The sequence below is a fragment of the Salmo salar genome, chromosome ssa04 (genome assembly GCF_905237065.1).
Source record: "Salmo salar chromosome ssa04, Ssal_v3.1, whole genome shotgun sequence".
In the NCBI taxonomy this organism is placed as follows: Eukaryota; Metazoa; Chordata; class Actinopteri; order Salmoniformes; family Salmonidae; genus Salmo; species Salmo salar.
The window spans coordinates 14,923,089-14,944,718 of record NC_059445.1 but is presented as its reverse complement, the minus strand read 5'-3'; the positions used below and the strand labels follow the sequence as shown (position 1 = coordinate 14,944,718).

Genomic DNA, 21,630 nt, shown 5'->3' with positions numbered 1-21,630 from the left:
TTGGCCATAATGACCATCGTTATGTTTGGAGGAAAAAGGGGGAGGCTTGCAAGCCAAAGAACACCATCCCAACTGTGAAGCACGGGGGTGGCAGCATCACGTTGTGGGGGTTCTTTGCTGCAGGAGGGACTGGTGCACTTCACAAAATAGATGGGATCATGAGGGAGGAAAATTATGTGGATATATTGAAGCAACATCTCAAGACATTAGTCAGGAAGTTAAAGCTTGGTCGCAAATGGGTGGACAATGACCCCAAGCATACTTCCAAAGTTGTGGCAAAATGGCTTAAGGACAACAAAGTCAAGGTAATGGAGTGGCCATCACAAAGCCCCGACCTCAATCCCATAGACAATTTGTGGACAGATCTGAAAAAGTGTGTGCAAGCAAGGATGCCTACAAACCTGACTCAGTTACACCAGCTCTGTCAGGAGGAATGGGCAAAAATTCACCCAACTTGTTGGGGGAAGCTTATGGAAGGCTACCCAAAACGTTTGACCCAAGTTAAACAATTTAAAGGCAATGCTACCAAATACTAATTGAGTGTATGTACACTTCTGACCCACTAAGAATGTGATGAAAGAAATAAAAGCTGAAATAATTCATTCTCTCTACTATTATTCTGACATTTCACAGTCTTAAAATAAAGTGGTGATCCTAACTGACCTAAGACAGGGAATTTTTACTAGGATTAAATGTCAGGAATTGTGAAAAACTGAGTTTAAATGTATAAGGCTAAGGTGTATGTAAACATCCGACTTCAACTGTATATATAGAACCAGTCAAAAGTTTGGGTTTTTCTTTATTTTTACATTGTAGAATAATAGTGAAGACATCAAAACTATGAAATAACACATGGAGTCATGTAGTAACTTTCAGACCCCTGGACCGTAGATACATAGGTGGAAGAGAGGGTCTGGAGTGGTGATGCTGCAGGCTGACTAGGTTGGGGGAGGGGAGAGTCTTTACCTCCCCCTCTCCCTCCCTTCCTGTGCTCTCATCCCTTGGCCTTGGCCAGATCCTCATCTGTGCTCATACAATTCTGATGATGTAGTCAGGTCCATCATAATGGTCCTACTGGCAGCCATTCACTGTGATAATGATACACTGGTGCCATAATATAGCCAGAAATATTACCAACGGTTGCTGACTGGGGGGATAATAGAACCATGTGCTGTTCATACGCTGTGAAAAAGCTGCAAAATGAATACGGCTACAGGGTGTGTGTGTGTGTGTGTGTGTGTGTGTGTGTGTGTGTGTGTGTGTGTGTGTGTACACATGCATGCTTTCTTACAATCCCACAAGGGGGGACATGGATTATCAAATCAGCTCCTGCAGTGGACTGCACTATACTGTAGCTCCTACAGCATCTCTCTATTTTCTATTTCCTTCCAAAGGCCAAATGTCAGTGAAGTTAAGCGGGAATAAACTAAATATTTCACTCTACAATGTTTACAGGACAGCTGGCACTTTCTTTCTTCAATCCCACCTCCGACCAAAGAGCTCCCGTTCTTTCTTTCTCCACACGGCTTTGAGATGTAAAACAGAGAGAAGTTTCTCTCTCAAAGCAGCAGCTGATTCTGTTGGCCCTGATGTAGCCCAGGGGATATCAATTAACATTCATTCAGGCTAGCAGCTTAGCAATCAAGTAGAGAGAGAGAGAGAGCTGGACTGAGAATGCATTGTGTTTACAAATGGTGTACACACACACACACAAGCTGCACTCTAACCCCCTGCACACACTCCCTCAATTTATAAGTCTAATTACCCAGTGATGGTCAGGGCCCTGGTAGGGGAGCTAGGGGAGGGTGTTGGTTGGCAGACCCCTACAGACACAGACATTGCCTGGGACCAACGATTTGATTGTTTGGAGGAGGAGCAGATGGCAGGCTGGGCTAGGCAGTAGTCGGGCCGTGGGGCCGTCCTTCATGTGTTAGCGCTGGTAGCTTGTTAGCGCTGGCTGCTAAGCCCAAGGGTGAGGCATTTGATGGGCTTTTTGAGACGTGTCACTGGGGCGTTGGGTTCTAATACGCTAGCGGCTACGCTAACCGTACAAGGCTCTCATTTGAAGGATTTATGATGTTCTTACACAGCCAAAACAGTGTGATAGCGTTAAAGACTTAGAATCCAATGTTTTGGATTAAACACTGAATTTAATTATTTGGAGGGGAAACTAACACTTGAGAAAAGAGAACCCCTTCTCTCTGATAACAAAAGCATCCACTTTACTATAATACAGAGCTTAGATAAAAAGGACACACTGAAATGGCTCAACTCAAGGCCATGCCTCTCACCCTTCACAGGACACATCAGGCGTAATAGTGAGTGACATCATGTTACAGCCATGGGGGGGACAAACAACAATACCTCATCACTGCCACACAGACAGACACACACAGACAACCCCCTCCAGAGTCTGCTTTAGAGGGAATCACAGGAGACACGCCCGTCCAGAGACGTGAGCATGGGGAGCATCTCAGAGCGTGAAAAGCAGCTTAGCTGGAGGAGAGAGGCTCTGTCAGAGAGAGGGCAAATCCTGTCAGATTATCCAGACAAGTCTAACGTAGGGAGAGTTCACTTGGCAGACAGGCAGATTGGACAAGGAGAAGTGGAAAAGCAAAAGCCCATAGATTATGTAGTTAACCATTTAACTGCTAAAGATTTAACATAATCAGAAGTTCTACGTATAAGCATTGCTTATTTACTCAGACACAACAGTTTGATGAATTTACAAAGGCATGCACTTAAAAATATGACCAGAAAACCAGAGTAATATTTGTAGTTATCTGAATAATTTTCATTCAGAAATCGAAATCAAATTAAATTCCATTGACTGAAAGGCGGTCATTAAAGTGGACGGCATCCAATATAGTCCAACTCTGTTCTTTAAAGGTAAGGATTCAGGCTTCTGCAGTTATTTTTTTTATTTCACCTTTATATAACCTGCTAGGTTAGTTGAGAATAAGTTCTCATTTACAACTGCGACCTGGCCAAGATAAAGCAAAGCAGTGTGACACAAACAACAACACAGAGTTACACATGGAATAAACAAACATACAGTCAATAACACAATAGAAAAAAGACTATATATACAGTGTGTGCAAATGAGGTAAGATAAGGGAGGTAAGGCAATAAATAGGCCATAGTGGCAAAATGATTACAATTTAGCAGTTAAATCTCTAAATTGACACTAATCTAATTTTGATAGCCTTTAGAAGCCAAACAGATTTACTATTATGGTCATAAAACAGAGTAGATAAAAAAAATCCACTCATGTGTACTACATACATCCCAGTAAAACCCCAGAGAACACTACCAGAGAACACTACCAGAGAACACTACCAGAGAACACTACCAGAGAAGCTGAATACAGTACATACCAGTACAGAGATATTGTATATTGTATTACATGTAGAGGATTTGACAAGACTACAGTTACAGTAGACAGCAGGCCACAGTATGGTCAGAGAGAAAAGGCCATTGGCCGGTTTCCTGTCTGTTCCCTTATCCCATACCCTCATCCCATGCCAGAGAGGAGCTGGTGCCTGGTGGTTTCATGAGCAGGTGGCAGGGACTGATTTAGCTAAACTCTTGATCTCCGCCTGGTCACAGACAACAACTGTTGGGGGGAAATTCTCAGCCGAGCATTGCAAGTATGATACTTCATATAACATAATGTGCAATCAGTCAAATGTCGATGTCTGAGTATTTATATGACTCACTTATGGTAAGTACACTTATGGTAAGTATTTGTAAACACAAGGTTATACAGACAAGTATGGGATCATGCTGGGATGGATGTCCTTTAAACAAGATATTTACAGCCATAATGCCCCTACACTGACCTCCATTTTGAATGCATGTTTTGAATGACACAGCATCATGAGTGTACATCCTGTTTTGCGCCCAGCTCTGATTAGATACACACCAGCGGAGGCTGCTAAGGGAAGACGGCTAATAATAATGTCTGGAACAGAGCGAATGGAATCAAACACCTGGAAACCATGTGTTTGATGCATTTGATACCATTCCAACTATTCCTCACCAGCCATTACCACGAGCCCGTCCTCCCCAATTAAGGTCCCACCAACCTCCTGTGATACACACATAGATGGCCTTTCCTAGGATCTGCCTCATTGAATCAAAAGGACACAGTTACTCAGCTATAGAGCCATTAACCTCCAGGGGTAATCTGCTTTTAAACAGTCCCCATCGGTCCTCCTCAGTGACAGAAAACTGTTGTATTGGAGTTCCCATTCGATGGAGTCGTGTAGGATGTGGTGTCCTGGTATATGCCCTCACATGCAACAGGATCCCCAACCAGCCCTCTATCAAGACTGAAAGGGCTGTTTATATGGTGATAGAAATCAACCAATGGAGTGGATCATTACGAAAGCATGTGACAGGAAGAAGAGCAATCCGTCTCAGGAGTTGAACATACAGTAAATGGTCTGAGTAACGGAGAATGACCTTATCATTAACAACCCATGCTCAGTGCGTTACCAACTCAAACTCATCAAAACAGCTCAGAGAGAATGGAACAATATGGGCCTTATCAATGTATAATGAACAACAAGAAATTACAGCATCTTATGTCTGAAATATTGATCTGCTAAAACTCTAAATGAGGAGTCTGCATCCAATCCCTCAACGATGGTAGGAGTTACTGTAGGCTCCATTCACTATGCTATACACATTGGTGAGATGGCTGTAGTGCCATTGGCTGCCAGGTATTTTTAAATTGTGTTTAAGCACATGAGCCATCCCTCAGAGCTCCACAGGCCTGGGCTGCTGTTAGGGTTGTGTACTGTCCTTTGAGCTAGCCTGGGTCCCATACTGTATGTGCAGTAGCCAGCTCTTCTATCGTCGTCATGGTTATAGACGGGTTGGTTGTTTAGCAACAAAACCGACGCATGCGCAACTATGGGGCAAAACAGACGGTGTTGGCTTAGATTGTTGATAACATGTAAACTATATTTCGTCTTCAATGTTTACTGAAAACATACATTTGCACAATGAGCACGTGTTGTCTCTCAAATACATTGTTACAGTTGCTAGCTAGTGAATTTTAGCCATATTAGCATCGACGTGACATCAGTCAAAACAAGACATGGTATCAAGAACAAGATAAAACTAGCTTACGATTCCCCACATGGCAGCTTCTTGTTACTGTTGCTAGCTATCTGGCCATCCAGAATCACAACACACGGACTTCTGCCCCATTGAAGCGTGTGCATTGTTTGTGACGTTGTCAGCTAACCCGTCTATAAGTATATGCAGTAACCCATAGTTTCAAATGGAGCGCTGCCATAACAAATTGCAAGCGGCATAATAAGAAAATGCTATAGAACTGGCTGTAATCTAACTGAAAGCTACAGACAAAAACACACTTAAAATTCTCTGTGAGCGAGAACAACAGTATTGTTGGAGCCAACCCGTTTCATTCATGCATTAGCATAATCGTGTCATTTGCATATGCCTGGCAGCTCAGGGACAATTTTTTTGCATAGCGTTAGAATATACAAAAAAAACAGGGGGATTGGAAAGAGGAGGTTTCCCTGTGAAATCCCAGAGAGAGTCAGCCTGCATTCCAAACAGCCCTGCAGCGCTCGTTTGGATTTACCACCAGCTTCTTCAGGCAAATCCCCTGTGCCATCATCGGTGCGTGTCGCAGTCAAACCGCCCGCCACATTACATTCCAAACAGCCCTGGCGAGTCGCCTGCTTGAAGCGGTCCCCAATGACCGAGTAGGAAAGGCACTCCCTCTTTCTCTCACACCCCGACTCTCTGCTTCATCTCTACACAAACCAGGATTCCTCCCCTCTCTCTGTCTAGTGCCGACAACACTGAATGTTGACGGATGAATGGAGAAAACGTCCCAGTCAACTTGCAGCTGTGTTGCATCATCATTTATGATGAAGTCTCAGCCCACAGCACAGTCAAATCTGTTTCAGCGATCCATGAAGGGATAAAGACAGTCAGAGTCAGTAGTCTTTCTGTCACCACTAGCGGTTCTGGGGGGGGCAGTGCCCCTGTGACAACAATTGTGGCCCCCCTAAATGTGGAGTATGAAATAATTTTTACATAACACATTTTTGCTATCATTCTTTTTTTACATCCATTATTAGACAGTGACAATGATGATGATTATGAACATGGTATTTTGCCTGCTAATGCCTGCAATGCAGTGAAGAAAACGATATGACAACAATAACATCTAATGTAACTGGCCCCTCTAACAATACAACTGGCCCCAGCTTGGCCCCCCCAGTTGAAATGGTCTAGAACCGCCACTGTCTGTCACAGACATGGGACTGAATTAGTAACGGGTTGGATATCTAAATGGGGCATTCGCAAGGATCCATCATGCTGTAGCCTATGCTTTTTGAAAGAGCAGCGATGTTGAGTAAGCGAGACCATCGATTCAGAGGTGATGGCTGATCTTTTCAGTCATCGCTTGTTCTGTCTCTCTGTCGTTCTGTCTCTGTCGTTCCATCCCTTACTCTCTGTGGATGGCCGAGTAATAAGCGGACAGAGTTGGACTGAAGGGGTGAATCACTGATCGTGTACCTAAAACATGCTCTCTCTGGGCTGAAAATCAAGCTTGGTCAGCCATTTCTGGTCTAACACTGCTGTGTATTTCAGTTTGTGCAGCAAGACTGGTTCATTGCCACAAAACAAAAGCAAACAGGTGCAGATACTGCAAGTGTCTACTGTACACATTAACTATCTTCTCTGCCAAGAGAGAGAGAGAGAGAGAGAGAGAGAGAGAGAGAGAGAGAGAGAGAGAGAGAGAAATCATCCAGACCATGCCTCTCCTCCTGATACAGAGCCTCCTCTGAGTAGAGGCTTCAGTATATTGGGCTGGCCGGCCTGACTGTCTGAGAGGATAAGGATCATTATTTTCATGAGTCACTTCTCTGGCCCGTCCGTGAAGATTCCCGCCGGCTCCGGGAATCTGTCAGGAAAGAAGGGTCAACTGTGTTCTCTGCCAGGACAATATTCAGAGTTCAGATAGAAGGAATGGGATTTTGGGGGATACTGCTTCTCTTTTCTTTAGCCTTGTCTAGCACTGAAACCTTCACTGCAGTATTAGATGTCTCAATGTCTTCTATACTTCTAATCGAACGGTCCTTTACAAAAACTGACTCCCTTGACAGGCATCATGATCCTGCCGTTATCAAAGAACCACTTGCCTAACACCTCTCCGCACAGTGTCATAACCATTGCTTGTGAAATAAGAGGTCCAACCGTTAAAGCACTGTAAAAAACCAAAACAACAGACTGCATTTCAATCCAGATTTATCAGAAAATCCACTTATCTTTAACAACTGTGGAACCTGACTTCTAGGAAATGTTCTAAATCCACTCCCCCTTAATCCATTATGATGGAATCTTCTTCCTCAGATGAGGCTAGCAGCATTTATATCAATCTAAAACTAAAGCCCATGATGGGAAATTAAATGCATCATGTGTTCTTCATCACTAGCACATTAGGTTTGTGTCTCAAATGGCACCCTATTCCCTATGTTGTGCACTACTTTTGACCAGGGTCCATAAGGCTCTGATCAAAAGTACAGTCGTGGCCAAAAGTTTTGAGAATGACACAAATATTAATTTCCAAAGTTTTCTGCTTCAGTGTCTTTAGCAATTTTTGTCAGATGTTACTATGGAATACTGAAGTATAATTACAAGCATTTCATAAGTGTCAAAGGCTTTTATTGACAATTACATGAAGTTGATGCAAAGAGTCAATATTTGCAGTGTTGACCCTTCTTTTTCAAGACCTCTACAATCCACCCTGGCATGCTGTCAATTAACTTCTGGGCCACATCCTGACTGATGGCAGCCCATTCTTGCATAATCAATGCTTAGAGTTTGTCAGAATTTGTGGGTTTTTGTTTGTCAACCCGCCTCTTGAGGATTGACCACAGGTTCTCAATGGGATTAAGGTCTGGGGAGTTTCCTGGCCATGGACCCAAAACATTGATGTTTTGTTCTCCGAGCCACTTGTTATCACTTTTGCCTTATGGCAAGGTGCTCCATCATGCTGGAAAAGGCATTTTTCCTGGATGGTTGGGAGAAGTTGCTCTCGGAGGATGTGTTGGTACCATTCTTTATTCATGACTGTGTTCTTAGGCAAAATTGTGAGTGAGCCCACTCCCTTGGCTGAGAAGCAACCCCACACATGAATGGTCTCAGGATGCTTTACTGTTGGCATGACACAGGACTGATGGTAGCGCTCACCTTGTCTTCTCCGGACAAGCTTTTTTTCCGGATGCCCCAAACGATCAGAAAGGGGATTCATCAGAGAAAATGACTTTTCCCCAGTCCTCAGCAGTCCAATCCCTGTACCTTTTGCAGAATATCAGTCTGTCCCTGATGTTTTTCCTGGAGAGAAGTGGCTTCTTTGCTGCCCTTCTTGACACCAGGCCATCCTCCAAAAGTCTTCGCCTCACTGTGCGTGCAGATACACTCACACCTGCCTGCTGCCATTCCTGAGCAAGCTCTGTACTGGTAGTGCCCCGATCCCGCAGCTGAATCAACTTTAGGAGACGGTCCTGGCGCTTGCTGGACTTTCTTGGGCGCCCTGAAGCCTTCTTCACAACAATTGAACCGCTCTCCTTGAAATTCTTGATGATCCGATAAATGATTTAGGTGCAATCTTACTAGCAGCAATATCCTTGCCTGTGAAGCCCTTTTTGTGCAAAGCAATGATGACGGCACATGTTTCCTTGCAGGTAACCATGGTTGACAGAGGAAGAACAATGATTCCAAGCACCACTCTCCTTTTGAAGCTTCCAGTCTGTTATTCGAACTCAATCAGCACGACAGAGTGATCTCCAGCCTTCTCCTTGTCAACACTCACACCTGTGTTAACGAGAGAATCACTGACATGATGTCAGCTGGTCCTTTTGTGGCAGGGCTGAAATGCAGTGGAAATGTTTTGGGGGATTTAGTTCATTTGCATGGCAAAGAGGGACTTTGCAATTAATTGCAATTCATCTGATCACGCTTCATAACATTCTGGAGTATATGCAAATTGCCATCATACAAACTGAGGCAGCAAACTTTGTGAAAATTAATATTTGTGTCATTCTCAAAACTTTTGGCCACAACTGTAGGGTGCTAAATATGGAACAGGGTGCCATTTGTGACACACTGCAGATGTCTAGATGGAAATACTAAATAGGACCATACAGTGCTGTGAAAAATTATTTGCTTCCTTTCTCATTTCCTCTACTTTTGCATATTGTTGATACTGAATATTATCAGATCTTCAACAAAAACCTAAAATTAGATTAAGGGAACCTGAGTGAACAAATAATACAACAATTACATACTTATTTCATTTATTTCATAAACAAAAGTTATGCAACACCCAATTCCCCTGTGTGAAAAAATAATTTCCCCCTAATAACCGGTTGTGCCACCTTTAGCTGCAATGACTCCAACCAAATGTTTCCTATAGTTGTTGATCAGTCGCATGTCGCGTGGAGGTATTTTGGCCCACTCTTCCATGCAGAACTGCTTTAACTCAGCGACATTTACACCAAATCTAAACTAAGCTGGGGGGAAATGCAAAGCAAAAGTTCTTGATAACTAACACACTGGTTAATCCTGGGCTGCTCGTTTCAAGTCCTGCCACAACATCTCAATTGGGATTAGGTCTGGCCATTCCAAAACATCATATGAAAAATGGCTAAATAACCATATCATCTACCTCAGGATTGGAGTTGAGACCCTTGTGCTATAGGAAGTAACCATGTTGTTGCATTTACAGAATTACTACCATCTTACCTGTTTTCCCTCCAGTGTGTAGAGCCGTTTGACCGCCCCGGAGTCCAGCTTGATGGCGTCCGTGATGTCGGTCAGCACCTGTTCGAAGGAGTGGGCCGTCTTCTTATTCAGCAGGATCCTCACAGCCTTTCTGGGCTTGACCCCGCTGCGGATGACCGTCACCAGCTTTGGCTTAATGAAGTCTCTGGTGCCGAGGCTGGCCTCGCTACGCTGCAGCTCGCCCTTTACCAGGGTGCTGAGGGAGGACAGGGAACGGGACTGGCCGGCCTTGATGCCCACTGACCAGTTAGGGTTAACGTTCTTGGTGTAGTCCACTCGGCGGTAGGGCTCGTTGGAGGCACACACGTAGCTCTCACCTAAAGGGAGGAAGAGGGGAGAGCTAGTTAGAATTTAAGCTTCTTTAAAAAAAATATATTTCATAAAAACCGTTGAATCAACAGTTTATAAAAACTGATATCAAATCCATCAACTGCTTATCAAATGTAGGGCAATTTAGTTATTGAAGCTACAGTAATCAACTCCATCGCATTTTCCAGCTCTGAATGCTGCTTTACAACTGTCAATGGATAACCATTAATTCTAAATGAATAAAGGAGTGTTAATTAGCCACATGAGGAAAGTAACTCTAGTCGGCTTGACTGTGGATGACAAGGAGTTAAGGATCCCCAGTGGAAACAAAAGCCACATTGAGACGGAGGCCAGCCAGTCAGCGTAACTCAGCCTTCTCTGTGAGCTCTCTCGGCCTGCCGCATTGGACGTTCTCCAAAGCTAAGTATTTTCCTTTTCCTTGCCCGCATTCCATTGTAGCAGTTAGCAAATGTGTTTGTGTGAGCATTTCCCCTCAAGCCAAGACCAGATGAATTTGACGACTCGAAAGGCTGATAAATGGAACCACAATAAGGGAAAGAGGAGGATGTGAGACTGGGTGATTGTGTTTGAAGGCGGTTTGTTGGAGGACAACACATGCAGGATTTTTATTTTCACATTCTGGGCATGGCTAACCTTTAGTCTTTTCATCATGGATTTGACTGTTTGTCACAACACTAATAAAACCACAGAATGGCACACTGTAGCAGCATGTAATATGCTACGCATGCAACTAAGTGAACCCATATTGCTGCCTTTGATGTCTTTGCTCTGTCACGTCATAGCGCTATACTTGCGTATCTGGCCTTTTACCAGTTTAAGCTCAAGGCACCGATCGATGTTCAAAGAGAGGTGATGCTAAATCATACTAAATGAACTAAGAAAGGCGAGAAAACATTGTTATTGTGTGTACAAGAAGGAGAGAGGGGAATCTGAAGGACCTGAAGGGGAACGAACAATGAATGAACAGAATCTATCCATCTAGAATCGTATAGAAAGCTTACAGAAGCTAAGGTAAATTTGAGGTTTTTTCCTAATGCAGTCAACCTTGCTCTTATTATTTGATAACCAAAACATCCTATTCTCAGCAGTCAGTCATCCAGGAACAGGAAGACAACAGTGAATGAGTCACCTAAAGACAGTGGAGACAGAAGAACAGCTTGCATAAATAAAGGTGTCATCCGTCAGGGAAAGGAGTCATTTGCGAGAGTGGTGTGAAGACGATGTCTAACCCCCCAGAATAGCTCAATACCCAGCATTACCCACGACTGAAAAAGATGAAGATCCTTTGGTCATAAGACCACCAACACCACGCTGAGATCAACCTAAACCAGGACCATCGACCTGAGGTTCATATCAATCTGTCTTCTCAACTACAACTCTACCTTTTCATGTTGGACATTTCAGTATTATCTACTGCTCTTCTCATGGTTCCTCTCATTTGCTTTAAGACAAAGAAAAAGGGATGGAAAGGAGAGGACAGAAGGAAGGAGACTTGCGAGACGGCGAGTCCCACGACACCTGGATTTATTCATCTACCAATTAACCAAAGGCTAATTAACAACACTAGGCCACAGCTGGGGACCAGAACAGACGAAAACGGTGACACCAAATGAGACCCGGAGCCATCATCAATTCAGATCAGAATGCCTGGAGAAACAGAAGTGGCCTTCTGAAGGGGGCTCAGGGGTGACAGTCCCTAACACCCCTGGGGATGAGAGGGGGGTCTCAGGTGCGGCATCACCAGAGACGTTAGCGGACCCTGGGTGGGTGATACCCTTCAGTGGCCCTACAGCGGGGACTCATGTGGACCACAGCTGAGATCACAGCCCCTTAAACAGCTCCCTAACCAAACACCAGCTGGTCACTATGGAGGAGAGGGGGCAGATCTATCAGTGTGTGCACTGATCCATCACTGAGCAAATACACACAGGCACCATCACTCAGTGGGGTAAGTGAGAGGTCATGGATTGAGAATGTGTTTGTCTGATGTAGTCCCTAACACTATGGTGTCATCTAAACAAGCAATGTTTTCCCATGAGTGAAGTCTGATGTTGAATCAATCAGCTTATTACATACATTGCAGAGGTCGACCGATTATGATTTTTTTCAACGCCGATACCGCTACCGATTATTGGAGGACCAAAAGGCCGATGCCGATTACTCGGCCAATTTTTTTATTTTTATTTGTAATAATGACAATTACAACAATACTGAATGAACACTTATTTTAACTTAATATAATACATAAATACTATCAATTTAGCCTCAAATAAATAATTCAACATGTTCAATTTGGTTTAAATAATGCAAAAACAAAGTGTTGGAGAAGAAAGTAAAAGTGCAATATGTGCCATGTAAAAAAGCTAACATTTAAGTTCCTTGCTCAGAACATGAGAACATATGAAAGCTGGTGGTTCCTTTTAACATGAGTCTTCAATATTCCCAGGTAAGAAGTTTTAGGTTGTAGTTATTATAGGACTATTTCTCTCTATACGATTTGTATTTCATATACCTTTGACTATTGGATGTTCTTATAGGCACTTTAGTATTGCCAGTGTAACAGTATAGCTTCCGTCCCTCTCCTCGCTCCTACCTGGGCTCAAACCAGGAACACATCAACAACAGCCACCCTCGAAGCAGCGTTACCCATGCAGAGCAAGGGGAACAACTACTCCAAGTCTCAGAGCGAGTGACGTTTGAAACGGTATTAGCGCGCACCCGGGTAACTAGCTAGCGATTTCACATTGGTTACACCAGCATAATCTTGGGAGTTGATAGGCTTGAAGTCATAAACAGCGCAATGGTTGAAGAATTGCGAAGGGCTGCTGGCAAAACACACAAAAGTGCTGTTTGAATGAATGCTTACGAGTCTGCTGGTGCCTACCACCACTCAGTCAGACTGCTCTATCAAATAATAGACTTAATTATAAAATAATAAACACACAGAAATACGAGCTATGGTCATTAATATGGTCGAATCCGGAAACTATCATCTCGAAAACAAAACGTTTTTCCTTTCAGTGAAATACGGAACCGTTCCATATTTTATCTAACGGGTGGCATCCCTAAGTCTAAATATTCCTGTTACATTGCACAACCTTCAATGTTGTCATAATTACGTAAAATTCTGGCAAATTAGTTCGCAACGAGCCAGGCGGCCCAATCTGTTGCATATACCCTGACTCTGCGTGCAATGAATGCAAGAGAACTGACACAATTTCACCTGGTTAATATTGCCTGCAACCTGGATTTCTTTTAGCTAAATATGCAGGTTTAAAAATATATACTTCTGTGTATTGATTTTAAGAAAGGCATTGATGTTTATGGTTAGGTACAGTCGTGCAACGATTGTGCTTTTTTCGCAAATGCGCTTTTGTTAAATCATCCCCCGTTTGGTGAAGTTGGCTGTCTTTGTTAGGAAGAAATAGTATTCACACAGTTTGCAATGAGCCAGGCGGCCCAAACTGCTGCATATACCCTGACTCTGTTGCAAGAGAAGTGACACATTTTCCCTAGTTAAAAGAAATTCATGTTAGCAGGCAATATTAACTAAATATGCAGGTTTAAAAATATATACTTGTGTATTGATTTTAAGAAAGACATTGATGTTTATGGTTAGGTACACGTTGGAGCAACGACAGTCCTTTTTCGCAAATGCGCACCGCATTGATTATATGCGATTTATTTTAAACTGCAAAACCCTTACGCACCACTCCACTTTGTATACCAGGGTTGGCTGGCCTTCTCTAGTCACTCGTAGGCTCAGTCACTGGTATACTTTTATTTACAAAGCCATTTTGGGTTTACTACCTTTTTATTTGGGCATTTTTATTGTTCAGAAATGTGGTTGGTACTCTCTTCGTTCGCTGGACTTTATCCTGCTAACTGTTCCAAATGTCCGAACTGAATTTGGTAAAAGGGCTTTTATGTACTCTGCGCCATCGTCTTGGAACGCCTTACAAAATACTTTTAAACTGGAAGAACTTGTCCCGATTGGTATTTTTAAATCACTGATGAATGATCTTGAGACTGATTCCCTGACCTGTCAATGTTTTTAATTTGCTGTTTTTGATTTTGTTATACTCTTGTGAATTCTATGGTTTTTACTAGATTACTTGTAGTTTTTCATGTTGTTTGTCTGTAACTTTTGTAATGACTTGGTGCTGCCTATCTTGGCCAGGACGCTCTTGAAAAAGAGATTTAAAATCTCAATGAGCCCTTCCTGGTTAAATAAAGGTTAAATAAAGGTTAAATAAATAAAAATGCAACGCAGGACAGGCTAGATAAACTAGTAATATCATCAACCATGTGTAGTTAACTAGTGATTATGATTGATTGATTGATTGTTTTTTATAAGATAAGTTTAATGCTAGCTAGCAACTTACCTTGGCTTCTTACTGCATTCGCGTAACAGGCAGGCTCCTCATGGAGTGCAATGTAAAGCAGGTGGTTAGAGCGTTGGACTAGTTAACCGTAAGGTAGCAAGATTGAATCCCCAAGCTGACAAGGTAAAAATCTGTCGTTCTGCCCCTGAACAAGGCAGTTAACCCACCGTTCCTAGGCCGTCATTGAAAATAAGAATGTGTTCTTAACTGACTTGCATAGTTAAAAAATATTATAAAATAAAAATAAAAAAACTGCAAATCGGTGGCCAAAAATACCGATTACCGATTGTTATGAAAACTCGAAATCGGCCCCAATTAATCGCCCATTCAAATGAATCGGTCGACCTCTAATACATTGGATCTTATCAAAGGACCGACACGGGGTCAGGTGCATCATAATTCACCAGTGGGTTGAAGATATCCCTCTAGTGAAGATATCTCTCTAGTGAAGATATCCCTCTAGTGAAGATATCCCTCTAGTGGTGTGAGGGCTGTGCTTTGGCAAAGTGTGTGGGGTTATATCCTGCCTGGTTGGCCCTGTCGGAGGGGTATCGTCAGACGGGGCCACAGTGTCTCCCGACCTCTCCTGTCTCAGCCTCCAGTATTTATGCTGCAATAGTTTGTATCAGGGGGGCTAGGGTCAGTCTATTATATCTGGAGTATTTCTCCTGTCTTATCCAGTGTGAATTTAAGTTCTCCCTCTCACTCTGAATGATCGGCTGTGAAAAGTTAACTGACATTTACTCCTGAGGTGCTGACCTGTTGCACCCTCTACAATCACTGTGAATATTATTATTTGACCCTGCTGGTCATCTATGAACGTTTGAACATCTTGGCCATGTACTGTTATAATCTCCACCCGGCACAGCCAGCCGGAAGAGGACTGGCCACCCCGCCTGGTTCCTCTCTAGGTTTCTTCCTAGGTTCCTGCCTTTCTAGGGAGTTTTTCCTAGCCACCGTGCTTCTACATCTGCATTACTTGCGGTTTGGGGTGTTAGGCTGGGTTTGTGACATCGGCTGATGTAAAAAGTCCTCCTCAAAATGGCACACAATCAGTGTAGCATAAGACCACTATCGAGGTTTGGATCTAATCCAATGCCTCACTGTGATTTCAATAAGCACACTACAGCAGAGACAGTGTGGTGGATGTCACAGGGTAATCCCATCCATCCAGCCATCGTCCAGGGATCACATTTGAATGAATGGGGCTTGACTACAGGCCAGGCTGGGCCAGTAGTCCTCAATCAATGGGGCTAGGAGCGTGCGCGCACACACACACACACACACACACACACACACACACACACACACACACACACACACACACACACACACACACACACACACACACACACACACACACACACACACACACACACACAAATCCATTTGATGGCTGAGTACACAAAGACAAGACTCTGGTGTTCGGCCTCCAGCATCTCCAGTCAAAAGGCCTCGTTCACAGCCAGGCCAAGACGCTCCTCTGACGGATTGACTGCATTCTTCCTGTCTCTGTGACCTGACCCCTGACAACAGCCGTGCCCTATTTCTCCACATCACAGCAGGAGGACAAGGGGACAGTCACTGAGGGTACAGCCGCAACCCACTGACAAAACAAGTTACTGAGGAGGCTACGATAATTAGGACTTATCATCCCGACCAATGGCGTCTCTACAGTAAAGAGGGGACTTCTTGAGTGGAACCCAACCCGTGTACTGTTCATGGAACGACTTTGGAGTCCAGTCATTGTTTTACAGTAGAAAGAATGGAATGGTTAGAGGTTCCAAAATAAACTTGGCACCATATCAAATGTCCAATAGGATTGGCTTAAGAGCTCAAACTCTACTCCTATAATAAGCCTTTGGTAGAGTAATTGAAAAGGTAAAACCTACACAGAACTCTTCATTAGCCACAGTACCTACAGTATGACCTCACAGGCCACTATACCTACTGCAGTATAAACCCAAATACCCTCAAGATGAGAATAACAACAACTTTTTACAGCCATAGAAAGTGAGTTGGCCCACTTTTCTTTCAAATCAGAGCAGAGAAAGTGTGATGCCTGCCTGGAGGATTCCAGCTTCCACTCTGAACGGTTACTTGGCAGAAAACAGGCATTACATCCAGAGGTGAGGCGGAAGTAGTAGGTCTGGCTATGTGTTGGTGCCAGTCCATCTTCTACCACACTCACTGTCCCACGGCATCACCCATTTTCCTTCCTGCCAGCCCAACCAGAAGTGATGCAATGTACGGGATTGGGCGCCGACCTAAATCTACCACCCCCTCCTCTCTGGGGACATGGGCGGAGGAACGAGTGCAGCGGCTTATATTTGGAAGGAGGAAGGAAGGATGTCAGCTGAGAATAAACAGGGGGATGAGAGAGGAGAGGGGGAAAAGGACAGCTGTGAAGTAAAGACAAATCACAGCCTATAGCTGGGGGTGCTGACTAACGGGAGTCAGGAGATAAGCTACAGTATACAAATGAAAAGACAAGTCCCACACTCATCTCTCTTTGCTGTGGATTGATTTGAATATGACAGCGCTACCGTGGTGCGATAACCGGAACCTTTCACGCTAAGACAGGATCGTAGAGAGGTCACAGGTCAGACAGCAGAACTCAACACGAAGATTAACGCATTACCCAGACACCGGCCACTGTCACTGCTGCAGCCTGCGACACAGAGAGGAGAGAGTGGCTCACGCACAGACAGAACCACTGTGGAGCAGTGGAGGCTGGTGGAAGGAGCTATAGGAGGACGGGTTCATTGTAATGGCTGGAATGGAATCAATGGCACGGAGTCAAACATGTGGTTTCCATACGTTTGATATCGTTCCTTTGATTCCAGTCCAGCCATTAAAATGAGCCTGTCCTCCTATAGCTCCTCCCACCAGCCCCCATTGCTGTGTAGGTCTATATGTAGCAAATCTACCGAGTAGGGAGAGAGATCTACTGTAAAGTAAAGGAGGTCATGTTGAAATTTCTCAACCTTTGCATACTTTTCTGGAATAATACTCACACACTTCAAACTTACTGAATTAATTTGCCTTTAGTCGTGTAGGGTCTAGTCGGGACAATATACATGATTCTTTATTAAGCATTCCTGTGAAATGACTGAGCTAATAAGTCATGTTGTAATATAACAATGATAGGACCTGTTCAGTTCATTGAAGGTAGTTGTACATATCTTATTTGGACTATTATTACAGTTATAACAACAGCTTCCTCTACACCTCAATGTTGATCCTTTCCATTCTCCTCCCTCATTATGTTCGAAGTGAACAGATCATCGGCAGAGGTGTGAAGGGGGTGCAGAGGGGGACACTTCCATGTTTTATGCCCAGAGGGTGAAAAATCACTCTAAGGACTTTTCTAACAGCCAATGAAGCACAGAACACTGGCCAGAGCACACACACTAAGATCATTGGAGGAGCGATGTACATTCATGAAAACTGTGCTGCCTACTACTACAGCGGGTCTGTCATCCATGTTACACACACACACACACACAAACACACACACACACACACACTCTATGATGGCTGCACACTACTACTGGGTCATGTGTGTGTCACAACTGCTTAACCAAAAAGGAAGTCCTGCTGAGACTAATGACCTCAAGATTCTCAACCAAATATAATTTACATTTTACACTCTTATCCAGAGCGACTTACAGTAATGGGTGCATACATTTTCCATACTGGTGCCCCATGGGAATCTAACGCACAACCCTGGTGCTTGCTCCATGCTCTACCGAGCCACACGCGACATCATCTATCCTATCCTAGAGTTTGAGAGGCATGTCCATGACTCACTACATGGGTTACAATTGCATTACAGTAGTAAACCTGTTTACTGTATTTACATATGTCTTTACTGTAAAATGCCTAAGAGAGGACAATCTCTACATGGCGTATGCTCTATAGGCCTGAATCCTACTAAGGAGGCTATAATGTAGTATAATTAAAATCACTTTATTGGTCAATTGCACACAAGGTCCAGCCGAAATTTGACTTCCGCTTTTAACCCACACCTACAGGTTTTGGAGAGATGCCCAGGTGGTAGCCCCTCCGCACCCAGGGAGTTGTTGTTGAGGGGGTTAAGTGCCTTGCACCATGGCAGGCAATTGCATCTAGGATTTGATATCAGCAACCCTCTAGTTGCCAGCTCACTTCCTAACAGATTTTTCCCATCAGACCCAGGATCTGAACTGGCAACCCTCTGGTTGCTGGCTGGCCTCTCTAACAGCTAGGCTACCTGCTGCCCAATGAGGCTATAATGTAGTATAATGAGGCTATAATGTAGTATAATGAGGCTATTAATAATTGCTTCATTATACTGCATAATAGCCTCATTATACAGTATTATAGACTTATTATACTACATTATAGCCTTATTATACTACTATATCATATAATATCATAGCTTCATTGTAGCCTTATTATACTACTATATCATATAATGTTATACAATAGGCTATAATGTAGTATAATGCAGCTAGTATGTAGTATAATAGGCTATAACGTAGTATAATAAGCCTATAATGCAGTATTAGCTAGTCTTCTTCACAAGGGGAAAGCTGATAGCAGAATACACCTGCATATGTATGAACAAGGAGTCAATGTAAAACAGCTGGTGGAACTCTGATGACAAGCAGGACATGAAATGGTTTATAAGACTGTATGATGAGAGATACGAGCCTGTCTGGTGAAATCTAATAATGAGTACTTTGGATCAATCAGCTCATTCATCAATATGCGCGAGTATTGATCTCTACATGATGTATTATGTCATTTGTAGGACTGGGCTGTGTGTGAGGAGGGGGCCGGGGGTGACTGCTTGTCCTTACCCTCCACTAACTCGTCCAGGCTGCTGATCTTCTTGCTGCCGTCCACGGTGTAGATGCTCCTGACACCTTGAGGCAGGTTGACGTTGTCCGAGAGAGACCGGGTAAGCTCCATAAGCAGGGCGTCTAAGGACCTAAAACGGTCGTTGGACACGGCATACACCAAACCCTTGAAGTATTTGTCCCCATTTCGGTAGAACCGCACTTTTTTGGCTTTCTTCTCCGAGGTGAGCGACTGGAGCGTGCGCGTTCGGTAAAAGCTACAGTGCGCGCTGTGCGCCGGGCTGGGCACGAGACCGTTGCCTCTGGAACCTGACTGGGATCCCGAGCCGTTAGCCCGTGATGAACGGTGCGTTTTGTCCCGTTCCTCAAAGTGTTCCCATTCAATACTTCTGCTGAGCGACATGTTCGATCTGTTAATGTTTTGATCTATCCACAGGAGAAAACAATGGCAGATGGCTCCTCCAGGCAAGCCCTATTGTCCAACGCGTTACCAAAGACAGCTGTCAAACAACGCTTTGGCAACCACTGATACAGTAATCGAGAGTACAGTGTACTTGTAGGCTAGTTCCTCCTTGCGCCGTCAAGATACAATGTTGTAAATTTCCGGGGATACAGTCCGATGTTAATATAACTAGGGGTACAGTAGCCTGAGTTACGGTTACAATCTTACCTTGTCAATAAGGCTGCACAATAAACTCTCGGTTAGTGAAATACCAAAGGCTAAACAAAAAGGATTGCTCCAAAACTCAATGTCCACAAAATTCACCGGCAAATTTAAATGAATACCAGGTGCAGAGAGCCCAGACTTGATTGACAGTCGACTGATGCAACCGCTAGTTTACCAATGAACGGAGCCGCACAGGAAAACACTCGATTCCAAGCTATAAGAATGTATCCGGTAGAAAACACAAAATGGAAAAACGAATTCCATTTAGCACAATTACATTGCATGTAAATCCGGTGTCCAAAATCCACAGAATCTAACAAAGCCGCATGCTTGCTACAGAAACCGCAAGCATCCTCCTCTTCTCACATCCTTTCTCTAACGGACGAACCGTTCAACACTAACACTGTGTCACGAGAAGCCATCCCAGTCCTGTCATCCAATTCAACGAGGGAGGGAATGCTGCTTCCCCTCAGGGTCCTAACGGTAGTCGAGGTTAAATTGTTCAGCAAGTGGTGTATTTTCTGAAAGATGCAATTTGGCCCCCAAATTTGAATGTATTTGTTATGTCATTATTTCTGATGTGCCATTTAGGTATTTACTAGGCAATACCATTCCCTCGAAAAGCTTAAGGAAAGATTCTAACCACAAATAGGTGCTAATGGCCAAATCCAGCCACTCTTGTGGGATTGAAAGTTAAGAAGCAGTGAGAGTGAGACACCCTGATTAAGTATTTTTTAGCATAGTATTTTATTAGGATTCCCATTAGCTGTTGCTGAAGCAGCAGCCACTCATCCTGGGATCCACACAAAACATGAAACAATACAGAACATTAATAGACAAGAACAGCTCAAGGACTGAACTACACAAATAAGTGTAAACCGATGCCCCTACTTGGCGTATTTTAATGATGTCTTAGCCCACACATTAGAGGCTTATTAACTTTCAAACCCACAAGAGTGCTTGGATTTTGATATGTCATTTAGCACCTAATTTGTAGTTATAAATCTTCCTTCAGCTTTTCAATGACTATTCCCCCCCCCAAGAGCACCTGTGGTTGTTTTGGAATACCTGAAGCACTCCTCCTACTTATTTTCCCTCAAGAATACTATTCCCTCATTGACATAAGTCAGTGCTCTTTAAAGGTTATAGACTCAAGCAATACATTGGACATACCACATCTCATCTACACTGTGTGTGTCCACTGTCGAGTCACCAGAGTGCTACCAAGGTCATAAGCTTACAGTGGCCAGTGGATTACACAGCGAGAGTGATGCCACTTTCTCTCTGCCAGTCTAGCGGGTGCCTACCTACCTGCGTCATCATCACCTGGCACAGCACCACAGGAAGGGCTCAGACCGAGGTCCCATGGTGCCATGGCATCCAATCCTTGAACCAGGAAGTATCCAGGCAGTTAATAACATCAATAGAGAAACATGATTAATATTGAATAATATTGCTCATTATGAAAATAATACTATAATACCTAAAGCGACATACAGTCATGCGTGCATACATTTTTACTTATGGGTGGTCCTGAGAATCAAACCCACAATCCTAGTTTGCA

At 43.7% G+C, this 21,630-nt stretch overlaps 1 protein-coding gene across 4 annotated transcripts in view; it reads right to left on the bottom strand.

Annotated features, from left to right (window-relative positions):
- LOC106602362 (serine/threonine-protein kinase DCLK2) overlaps positions 1–20,485 on the bottom strand; it is an 87,630-nt gene extending 67,145 nt beyond the window's left edge. For 2 of the 4 annotated variants that reach the window (XM_045716590.1, XM_045716591.1), the window contains exons 1-2: positions 19,400–20,485; positions 9,799–10,154 (exon numbers count right to left, since the gene is read on the bottom strand). In XM_045716590.1, coding sequence (XP_045572546.1) covers positions 9,799–10,154; positions 19,400–19,802 — 759 coding nt within the window. In that variant the 5' untranslated portion in view covers positions 19,803–20,485. The remainder of the gene's footprint in view (positions 1–9,798; positions 10,155–19,399) is intronic. The other 2 variants (XM_014194957.2, XM_045716592.1) reach the window with 1 other exon arrangement.
- Positions 20,486–21,630: the final 1,145 nt, after the last annotated feature.